A 12,271-nucleotide genomic window follows, 5' to 3' on the forward strand; every position below is an offset into this window, starting at 1 on the left:
GTAATATTCTAAATCCTTTGTTGTTGCATTTCAATAATCTTCACAATACATTCACCAGGAGTAGATTTCATCTCCAAAAAAAAAAAAATTATTTTCCCATCTGTAAGAAGCAACTCCTCATCCTGTAAGCTTTTATCATGAGATTTCAGCAATTCGGTTCCATTTTCGGGGTCTACTTCTAATTCTAGTTTTCTTGCTATTTCTACTACATATGCAGTTATTTCTTCCACTGAGGTCTTGAACCTCTCAAAGTCACCCATGAGTGTTAGAATCAACTTATGTTAATGTTAATATTTTGAAATCCTTCCATGAGTCACAAATGTTCTTCCTGGCATGTACAATGGTGAATCCCTTCCAGAAGGTTTTCAAATTACTTTGCACAGATCCAAAAAAAAGGACTCAATGTCAATGGCAGCTATAGGCTCATGAATATCTTAAATAATAAGACTTGAAAGTTTAAATTATTCCTTGATTTATGAGCTACAGGAGGGATATTATGTTAGCAGGCATGAAAACAACATTAATCTTAGAGTACACCTCTACAAGAACTCTTGGGTGAACAAGGGCATTGTCAATGAGCAATAATAAGAGAAACTTTTATCTGAACTTAAAATATTCAGTAATCTATGTTGTAAACAGATGTACCATCACTCAGGCTTTGCTGTTCCATTTACAGAGCACGGGTAGATTCCATTTCATTCTAAAGAAACTTAGGGTTTTCAGAATAGTGAATGAGCACCAACTTCAACTTAAAATCACCAACAACATTAGACTCTAACAAGAGAATCATTCTGTCCTTTCGAGGTTTGAAGCCAGACATTGATTTCTGTCGTTGGAAAACCTTGATGGCATCTTCTTCCAGTATGAGGTGTCTCAACATTGAAAATCTGTGATAAAATGTTCATCATAATATAACTGATAATCTTTGTCAATGATCTTAGCAAGATCTTTTAAGGAGAACCAGCTGCAGCCTCTGCATCAGTACTTGCACTTTAATGTTATAGAGACTACTTTCATTAAACCTTATGCTAGCTTCAAATTTTTCTGGTACTGGGCATGGTGGTACTTGCCTACCATCCCAGACACTCAAGAGGCTAAGACAGGAGGATCACAAGTTTGAATCCAGCCTTGGAAACTTAGGGAGAAATTGTCTCAAAAAATAAAAAGGGCTGCTATTTCCACATTATGTATAATTATAATGCACAAATAAAATAAATATTTTTTACATAAAAAAAGAATAGAGATGTAGCACAAGGTAGACTGCCCTTGGATTCAGTCTTCAGTACTAACAATGGGGAGGAAAAAAAAAAAACTTTTCTTTGGGAACTTCCTCACTTGCCTTTATAGAATTTAAGAAAGTTAGGTCCTTGCTCTAGACTATGCAATTAAGACTATTGTAATAAAACAAATATCACAATGAAATCACATGGGCTTTTTGTTGTTGTTGTTGTTGTTGTTATATATGACAGTGGAATGAATTGCAATTTATTTTACACATTTAGAGCACATATAGAGTAGGTTTGGGCTCAAGAAAATATTATGGCCAATTTGCTCTTCTATCCAGACCACTAAAACTTTTTTCATGTAAGCAATAAGGTTATTTCATTCTTATCATTTGTGTGTTCACTGGAGCAACACTTTTAATTTCCTTTAAGAACTCCTCGTTTGCATTCACTGCATAGCTAACTGATGCTAGAGGCCTAGCTTTCCACCTGTCTTGGCTTTTAACATGCATTCCTCACTGAGTTTACTCATTTCTAGATTTTTCTTATTCATTTCTAGGGAGATACGTATGACTTTCTTTCACTTGAACATTTAGGGAACAATGTAACTTTACTCATTGGGCAAATGTCAATATTTTTGTGTTTTGAAGAGGAAGGACACCTAAGGAGGGCGAGTAATGGCTGGTTGGTGGAGTGGTCCACACACACACACACACACACACACACACACACACACATCCGTGCATTAAGATCACTTTAGATGGACATAGTTTGTGCAGCCCCAAAACAAAGACAAGAGTAAAAATAAAAAATCACTGATCATGTGTCACCATAAGAGATGTAGTAAGAAGAAGCGTGGAATACTATAAAATACCAAACTTTGACACAAAGACACAAGAAGAAAGCACATCATTAGGAAAAGAGCACCTCCAGCCTTGCTTAATGCAGGGTTGCAATAGGCCTTCAGCTTATAAAAACCCTAACCCTTATCTTATATCATATATAGATATTAACTCAAAAAATATAAAGACCTAAATACAAGACCCCAAATTATAAAACTCTAAAAGAAAACATGAGAAAATTTTCAAGTTATAAAATTTTGCAATGATTTCTTGAGTATGACACCAAAATCACAGATTTCAAAAGCAAAAATAGACAAACCAGAACTACTTCAAACTTAAACTCTAAGAAGCAAAGGAAAACACAGTGTGAACAAGCATCCATTGAAGTTACAGAAACCATTTCCAATTCATATGTCTACTATGGGGTGAATATACAGAAAATAAAAGAAAATCCTGCAATTCAATAATACCACCACACACACACACACACACACACACACACACACACACACACACAAAAGGCAAAGAGTTTGAATATAGACAATTCTCTAAAGAAAAATACAAATGGTCAACAAGAATATAAAAACTCAACACCAACAATTATTAGAGAAATGCAAATAAAAATTACAAGGATAAATAATTATAAAAACTCAACACCAACAATTATTAGAGAAATGCAAATAAAAATTACAAGGATAAATAATTGCTACCCATTGAATGGCCCATATCAATACAACAGAAAACAAGTGTTGAAGAAAATGTATAGAAAGAAATCAGAACCCTTGTGCACTGTGGGTAGAAATGTAAAATGCTACAATTATTATGGAAAACAGTATGGAGTTTCCTCAAAAAAATTAAAAGAGAATTACTATATGATCCAGCAGCTTTCAAATCAGATTCTGAAAGAGATATTTATAATTGCACATGCAGGTTTGTTTTAACACTATTCACAGTAGCCAAGAAGTGAAAGCAACCCAAATGTCCATTGCTAAGTAAACAAAGAAACTGTAGTATATCATTCAGCCTTTTCAAAGAAGGGAACCCTTGTACTATGGGAACACTATACTATGGATGAACCTCAAGGATATTACTCTAGGGCAAGAAACCAAATCGCAAAAATATAAATACTATATGGTTTCACTCAGATGAGGGATCTCAAGTAGGTAAAATTACAGAAACAAAAAGTAGAAAGGTGGTTGCCAAGGGCTGGCAGTGAGGCAGGAGGGATTACAAATTAATGGTACAGAGTTTCAGCTCTGTAAGATGGTAAAGTTCTGGAGGCCATTTGCATAACAATGTGAATACATTTAATCATAGGGAAGAGTATGATTAAAAATGTTTAGGATAGTAAATTTAATGTTTGTGTTATTTACTAACACAATAAAAAATAAAAATTTTATAAATAGCTCACCAATCCGAGAAACTCACTTTTGCTCAGTTTTCTTAACAACCTGTATCCTCTTCAAGAAAATAATTCCATAATAAGAAAACATATATATATATGTATTTTTTTTTCTTTTGGGGTACCGGGGATTGAACTCAGGGACACTCAACCACTGAACCACATGACCAGCCCTATTTTGTATTTTATTTAGAGACAGGGTCTCACTGAGTTGCTTAGCACCTCACTTTTCCTGAGGCTGGCTTTGAACTTGTGATCCTCCTGCCTCAGCCTTCCTACTGCTGGGATTACAGGCATGCACCACCACTGGAGAAAACGTATTTTTCAGGTACATATATGATAGTATACTGATAAACAGGCAAATTCTGTCAGAGTTCCTTTTGTCTTAAATAACAAATACTACCATAACTCTTCATGAACTTAAAGGAACAAAATATAGCAAAATACATATATATATATACTAGTGAAGCTTGCCTTATTTATATCCCTAAGAAATGATGTGTCTACCTCTAGTGAAGGCTGCTGCTTGTCTATAATGACATCATTTCAGATATCACATCAATCATTGCTAGGATATTAGATAAAAATTATTAGAGTCAGCTACCCATTTACTTCATTTATCCCTAACCTACCACAGAGTATACAAAGCACATGATAGAGTATGGTTAGAAAACCAAGCCAAGTGGAGAAATTGAAAAGAAAAATGTCTGTTAATAAATACCAAGCACTACAGGGGAAGCAAAGAAAATCAGTATGTGTTTCTAGAGTACGTCTCTTTTGATCAGAATTTTGCAATTAAAATGGGGAGAGGAAAAAGCAAATATAGCCTCTAAATCATTTCTAACCCCTAAATTTTTACTAATAGTAATAGAATAGGGTACCTGGTGAACTTCTTTCAGGTGGTACATGTGGAATGATAAAGAAGAATGGTAAGAAAAATACTTACAAATAGTGAGAAAATCTTTTATGAATTTTGAGAACAATGCTCATACAATCTTCACTTTTCAGTAAATTGGGGCTATTCATGTCTTCAAAATACATTAGCTTCAGAAACCCAAGAAAATTTATTAGCGCACCTTATTTAAAAACCACAGGGAAATTATCAGTCTGCGCAAATGTTTTACCAGTCTACGTTCCATCAGAAAGTTACACAAATAGGTAAGCCAAATGTCAGATTATCTGATATTGTGGGTCTCTTCTTATTCTGCAGATAATACTTTTACTATTTTTTTCTTTAGAAAACTACAAGATAACATTATGGCAGGACACCGCCTAAATTGGAAAAATATTTCTATTTACCAATTGTCAATTTAATAATTCTCATATACCTTTTTCCCATTATCTTCCAAAACATAGGCTAGTAACTAGACCCCAAAAACAAATAGCTTCTATAGACAAGGTCACCCTGGATTCTTGTGGTGGGGAACAGTCACTACCTAATTCTAAGCGTATCAAGAGCCGCACTTGATAAAACTAGTCTCAGCCACAAGTACATAAAACTTGAACATATCTCTGCTTCTGGGCAAATGTTTAGAAAGTCATTGAGCTGTTGTGTTTTCAATTCCTGATCAAAGAGATCAATTTTCAAAAGCACGGTAGAACCTTGTGGGAAAAGTACACGTTAACTTGCATGCCTTAGCCCTTCGCTTCATTTGACATTCAATTTTCTCATGACCTTCTAAGAATTAATTTTCTTGTTTTGATTGAGAGGCACTTTAGTTGACCTTCCTACAGGGCTAACAGTGACAAGAACATATTCTTGAATGCCAGCATGTGAAACAACTAAAGCACATTTAGATGCAGCTGGCACAGCAGCAGAGGTAATTGATAAGAAACTAGCAGTCCTTAATCATTCATTCATTCATTTATTCTTCATGCATTCATTGAGTTCCCTGTCCTTCAACATTTAGGCAAACGAGGGTTTTTTTGTGCTGCCTGGGTTTGGAGTGTTCCTACCTGGAAGGATGGGTTGTCCTCTATTTATAAGAGGCAATTCTCGGCAGATTTCTCCATCCTCTTGATCTCGCGCCAACCATCGCTGTACAGGTATATAAAACTCTTCTCCAGAATTCATGTTCTGCAACTGTATCTACGATAGCAACAATATTACTTGCAAAAGAATCTCCTATCAAAGTCTCCAACAAAATTTGTCCAAACACTCCACTTAGCTCAGAAACCATTTTACATTTTTTAATATAAGAAATTATGGATTATTTGCCCCAAAAAAGCATATTTACTCTTTTTACTCCAATTTGATCTTTTATTGTACAATGGCATTTCTTTTTATTATTTTGAAATGTTTCTATTTGTAATTTTTCTGTTTTGAAATGTTCATATGAAACATGCCAATTTCTCCCAAGTTTTATGTTATTAAGAGTTTTAATGATGTAATTTAATGTATTTTAGAAATTATATCATTAAAAAGCAAATCTTCAGGACCTAATACTTTAAGGTTTGTGAGTCTCACACAGATCCAGGAATTCACATTTATAAATGCATTCCAAGTACACTTCAGACACAATGTCACTTTTAGAAAGTCTCCCTGAGAACCACGGAGAATAATCATTGGTTTGCAATTAAACTATTAAGGCCAAAACTAATCATTTGAGAAACAGAAAATAAACCGGCATTTTTAACTTTCTATCTTGTACTCTTCCCCAACTAAAAGTGAAAGAATTAAGTTCCTAAAAGCAATGTGATTATTTTATGGAAATGTTGTATCACTGTTGGTATTATATATGAAAGCAGAGTTTTCACTCAAATCCCTTCAGGTTATAGGTATAAGTTGGCTTCTTTAAAATGTCAAACTTCAAACTTCTAAACTGAATTATAAAAACTAAACAGAAAAATTCCAACCTATTATCAGCATATTAATTGAGATGAATTACATGAAGATTTTATTCACTCAGAATTAAACTTTGATTTAAGAAATGTTTGGGGGCTGGCTCAGTGGTAGGGTGCATACTTAACATCTTTGAGGCCCTGGGTTAAATCCCCAGCAACCCCATCCCAAAAAGAGTGTCTTCTTTACTGGTACTCAAATAGAGGTGAGGTAAACCTCAGGCAAACAAATTGTCTTGCAAAAAGTAAGTAGTTATCATGGAGAGAAAGAGAATAGGAATTTTCAGACTGATTTTTATATCATTCCTCTGCAATAGTACATAATATTTTCAGACAACTTAACAACTATCTTAGCATCCCAACATTATAATGAATATAATATTTCTTATTGGTTATCAATCAAATGAGATAGTATAATCATTAATGATAATTTTTATAATCAGTTTTTAAACAGAGAAAAAGGGAAAAGATGATATTATATAATTATTAAAAGTATCAATTTGAATATCATGATTTATTTCTTTTGGTACTGGGGATTGAACTCAGGGGTGCTTTATCATTAAGCTAAATTCCCAGTCATTTTTTTGTTTTATGTTGTTTGTTTGTTTTGTTTTGTTTTTGTTGCTTATTTGGAGACAGGGTCTTGCTAAATTGCTGCGTGTTCTCTAAATCACCGAGACTGGCCTTGAACTCGTCATCCTCCTGCCTCCTGAGTCATTGGGATAGTAGGCATATACCACCACACTAAGCATTAATAGCATACATCAAAAGCTCTATATGGCATAAAAGAGAACATTATTGCATATAAAAGCCAGGCAATAATTTTGAGTTTTGAAATCTAACATCCACATCCTATATTTTCACAAACTAGATTTTATATTAATTTTTCATTCTGCTTCAGGATGCTTTGTGACTTTAATGTAGAGAAGATGGCATAAGTAACAACTATTCATTTCTACTGGTAGAATAAAAAGTCTGTCTTAAGTAATTATTCATCTTCCATGAATTTTCTATTAATTTTCTCACATATTCCAAAACTGTAGAAGAACAAGTTTGTCAACAATATCAGGAATATGTAACTAGATACTCTCTGCTCTCTAAGAACTGGTTTAGTTAAAGATCATTTATTTTGAAATTATATGATGTAAATATATCATAACAAAAAATGGATGACATGCCGTATTGATTTCCGTTTGAGAGATCTGCATTTACCAGTGATGGAGAAAGTGAACAGAGTTTTCATTCTAAACAATGTAGAAAATTTAACTCATCTTTTTTTCCTTCTTAAGAATACTCAAGGGTTAGTATCTTGCTTAGTATGCCACACTAAATTCTAGGGTTGGAATTCAAGTCTAGTATATCATGAAGTCATCAATACAATGATATATCTTAATAAACTTTTTATGCAAATGCTATATAGCTAGACATCTTTTCATCATTAATGCAAGTATATCAAAAAGTTATGTGTATGTTGGTGAGACTGCAGACTAGTACAACCACTCTGGAAAGGGTATGGAGATTCTTCAAAAAAGTAGGAATGTAAGTACCAGATGACCCACTCCTTGGTGTTTATCCAAAAGCTAAAATCAGCATACCACAGCAATACAGCCATCTCAATGTTTAAAGCAGCACAATTCACAATAGCCACATTATGGAATCAACTCCAATGCCTGTCAATAGATGAAAGGATTAAGAAATTGCAGTGTACATACTCAATGGAGTTTTACTCAGCCATAAAGAAGAATGAAATTATGTAATTTGTTAGTAAATGGATGAAAACTATAGAACATCCTGCTGAATGAAATAAGCCAGTTTCAGAAAATCAAGGGTCAAATGTTTTCTCTCATATGTGGAGGGTAGAAAAAAATAAGGAAAAGATAATGGGGAAGAATGGATATCATAAGGAAAAAGGGAAGATCAGTAGAATAGAAGGAGATCAAGAGGGAGAGAAGAGAGATAGGAAAGGGGAGAAAAATTGTGGAATAAATTTTTAAAAATTTTGCTATGAGCATATATTAAATATACTACAGTGGATTTCACCTTTATGTAAAAATAGAAAGGATCTATCAAAAAAGATGGCGGAATGAGTGGACATCATTACCCTAGGTACATGTATGGCAGCACATATGGTGTGATGCTACATCACATAAAACCAGAGAAATGTAAAGTTGTACTGCATTATGTACAATGAATCAGAATGCATTCTGCTGCCATATATACCTAATTAAAATAAATCTTAAAAAAAAGAATAATCTAATAAGACAGGTTAGAAATCCTTGGGCTCAGTATTTTATTACAAACAAAATTAGTTCTTTTTCCTACTTAATAAAAATATTAATTGAGAAATCTCTCCAACAACAAACTATATCTGAACAATTCTCAATTACTCAGTCATAAAGAATAGTTCAAAGGTGTGATATAACATACAGGTTGTTTACTTTGGCTCAATATTAATTTCCAATTAAGATTTTACCTGGCCAACTTCAACCTGTTTAGGATCTTTGAACATACCTCATCCAGGGGCAAGGACTGGCCAAGAATATATTTTATACTGTGTATATGTTTGTATTTTGAGATTTTTTTAAGGTTTTCTATTGAACTATAATGTTTTAAAGTGTTCTGATCCATAAGTGTGCCATTTCAGGAATGTTTGCAGAGTAAATATGACTATGAACTTTAAAAAATAAATAAATAGATGAGAGAAATAAAGATTAGTAGAGGAAGGAGAATGGGGAGATGGAGAAAAAGAGAGAAAAAGGGGGAATGTGAACTGAAGTCAAATTCCATGCATGTATGATTCTGTCAGTATCAACCCAACCATGTATAACTATAAAGCTCTTTAAAAAATGCTATGTGAGTTTATCAAGAGTATTATCCCAGGACTTCCTTTTCTTTGAATAGAAGTGAAAGTATTGCTTATTTCAGGAAATTCCCCCAACCAATTAGGGATTAATGAATTGATAAGGGCATATGATACTACTTCCTTAAGAAATGTACTGACCGAAAAGGTCCAGGTTTGACATATCAACCTGCTGTAGACATAAAATGTCTCCCTGAGAGTTAATTTCTTGGAGAAATTTGCAGAAAATTTTGCAAAAAGAAAAGGGGGCAGAGAATATTATTGATATATCCTTACCTTCTTACAGTGCCAGGATGGGGAGTGGCCAGAGTTGGTATGGCCAATACGAATTTTAAAAACTGTTCCAATGTCTCCAACTGTAATCTATAAAGAAGTCAAAGAAATATCTTTCAATGTAATTTCACAAAATCCACTTAAAAACAGTTCAGAAGAGGACATTATATATTGATAAAGAGGTCAGTTCATCGAGATGTTAGAGTAGAATTATAAATGTGCATATCCAGCAACAGAGCACTAAAATACTAAAATATATGAGGCTTTTTTTTTCTTTTGGTGGGGTGGAATGGGACTTGGGAATTGAGCTCAGAATCTCACATGAGCCAAGCATATGCTCCATGAGCTACAATTCAAGCCTTATGAAGTAAAATTTAGCAGGACTGAATAGTGAAACAGGCCATGATAATAGTTGGAGATCTCAATACCTGACTTTGAGTAATAGATAGAATAACTTGACAAAACCGTAAAGAAATGGAGGACTGGAACATCATACACTAGCTGGACGTAACATCTATAGAACACCCCATTCAACAAGAGACATAGTATTCTTGGAATATTTCCCAAGATAGACTGTATGTTGTGTAACAAAAACAAATCTGGAAATTTTTTAAAGACTAAAATCATACACACTATTTTGTCTAAACATAATAGAATGAAACTAGAAATCAATACTAGAAGTAAAACTGGACAATTCATTGAATTGGTTGAAAAAGAAATTACAAAAACATCAGAAAATACTTTTAGATGGATGAAAACAAAAATATGACACAAAAAATAGCATAAAGCATGTAGTGAAATTAGAGCTCAGAAGGAAATTTATTGCTCTAACATATATATTAAAAAGGAGAAAAATAAAAATATATAAATATAATAAAAGATCTCAAATAAATAGCTTAATTTTATACCTTAAAGAATTAGAAAATATAGAACTAAATTCTAAGTTAGAAGAAGGTAGGAAAAGATTAAGATCAGAGTGATGATTTAAAAAAAATAGATAACAGAAAACAATTGAATCATTGAAACCAAAAATTGGTTCTTTGAAAAATATCAGCAAAATTGATAAAATTTTAAGGCCAATTTAAACAACATAGGCAATACAGAAAGAACCTGTCTCCTAGAAAAACAGAGATTCAAATTGCTAAAATCAGAAATATAAGTAGAGCCATGACTAACAACCTTACAGAAATAAAAAGGATTATGAAAAAAATGTTGTGTACAATTATATTCCAACAGAGTAGCTAACCCAGATGAAATGGGAAATTTTCTAGAGACACACAGCCACCAAAACTATCTCAAAAAGAAAGAAAAATCATGGGTAGGTCTATAACAATTAAAAAAGTTACATCAGTAATCACAAACCTCCCAACAATGAGAAGTCTGTAACAGAAGTCTTCACAGGTGAATTTTACCAAATATTTGAAGAATTAAACTGGGCGAGGGGCTGGGGTTTGGCTCAGTGGTAAAGTGCTTGCCTAGCATGTGTGAGGCACTCGTTCGAGTCTCAGCACCACATATAAATAAATGAAATAAAGGTCAATTGACAACTAAAGAATATTTTTAAAAAGAATTAAACTGGGCGAGATGGTAGTGCAGATCTATAATCCCAGCTACTTTGGAGGCTGAGGCAAAAGAATCCTAAATTTGAGGCCAGCTTAAGCAACATAGGCAACACAGACAGACCCTGCCTTGAAATAAATTGATTTAATTAATTTTTAAAAACTAATGCCAATTTATACCGAACTCTTACAAAATATAGAAGGGGTGAGAACATGTCTTAACTCATTCCTCAAAATCAGCAGTGCACTAATACCAAAGCCAGATGAGAGACAAGAGAAGGGCAAACCAAGACCCCTAACAAATACACACACACACACACACATACACACACACACACACACACACACACACACACACACACACACGAGCCTCCAAACTAGCAAACTGAGTCCAGAGCCACATTAAAGGGACTATACATCATAACCATGTGTGATTTATCCCAGGAATGGAGATGGGGTCAACACACAAAGAATATAACATACTGCATAAGCGGACTGAAGGGAGGCAAAACAGCCATCTCCACGGATGGGGGTAGAAAAAACAAAACTCACAAAATTCAACACCCTTTGTGAATGGTAAAAACACTAAAAAGTCTAGGAATAAAAGGGAACTTCCTGGACATGGATAAATGGCATCGATTTAAAAAAAACAAACTATAGATAACATTCTCACAGATGAAACTCTGAAAGCTTTCACCCTAAATCAGAAATCAGGAACAAGTCAAAGATACCAGTTTTTATCACCCCTATTCAACACTGTATTAAAAGTTCTATGCAGAATCATTCAGCAAGAAGAAGAAATGTAAAGCTTTCGTATGGAAAGAAAAACAGAAAACACTTGGGAGGTTGCTAGAAGTTCAGGGTAAAAGGAATGGGAGTTACTGCACAACGGGGTTTCCTTTTAGGGTGACTTAAGATGGTTGAACAATATTGTGAATGTACTACAAGCCACAGAATTGTACACTTTAAAATTGTAAAAATGGGAACCCTTATGTATAGTCCTATGCATTCTACCACAATAATAATAAGAAGAAGATCTATAAGAAGAAGATACAGGCAAAAGGAAAGAAGAATGGGAAAGAAAGGTTTTCCTAAGAACCCTTACCAAAATACAATTCACCAGGACAAATAAAGCTAGGATCAACATTTGAATAAAATTACTAAACTCAATGAAGCTAACAACTCTACAAAGACAAATTTAGCCACACCAAGAAGGCTCTAGAAAGAGGGCAAGACAAAACGACAGCTGAAATGTAGGTAGCAGTGCCCAA

The 12,271-nt window shown here is 33.8% G+C and overlaps 1 protein-coding gene across 2 annotated transcripts in view; it reads right to left on the minus strand.

Annotated features, from left to right (window-relative positions):
* The window catches only part of Rp1 (RP1 axonemal microtubule associated), a 172,214-nt gene that overhangs the window by 124,433 nt on the left and 35,510 nt on the right, over positions 1 to 12,271 (minus strand). For both annotated transcript variants that reach the window (XM_078017164.1, XM_078017165.1), the window contains exons 5-6: positions 9,445 to 9,531; positions 5,424 to 5,556 (exon numbers count right to left, since the gene is read on the minus strand). In XM_078017164.1, coding sequence (XP_077873290.1) covers positions 5,424 to 5,556; positions 9,445 to 9,531 — 220 coding nt within the window. The remainder of the gene's footprint in view (positions 1 to 5,423; positions 5,557 to 9,444; positions 9,532 to 12,271) is intronic.

Source organism: Ictidomys tridecemlineatus, chromosome 7, assembly GCF_052094955.1.
Source record: "Ictidomys tridecemlineatus isolate mIctTri1 chromosome 7, mIctTri1.hap1, whole genome shotgun sequence".
NCBI lineage: Eukaryota > Metazoa > Chordata > Mammalia > Rodentia > Sciuridae > Ictidomys > Ictidomys tridecemlineatus.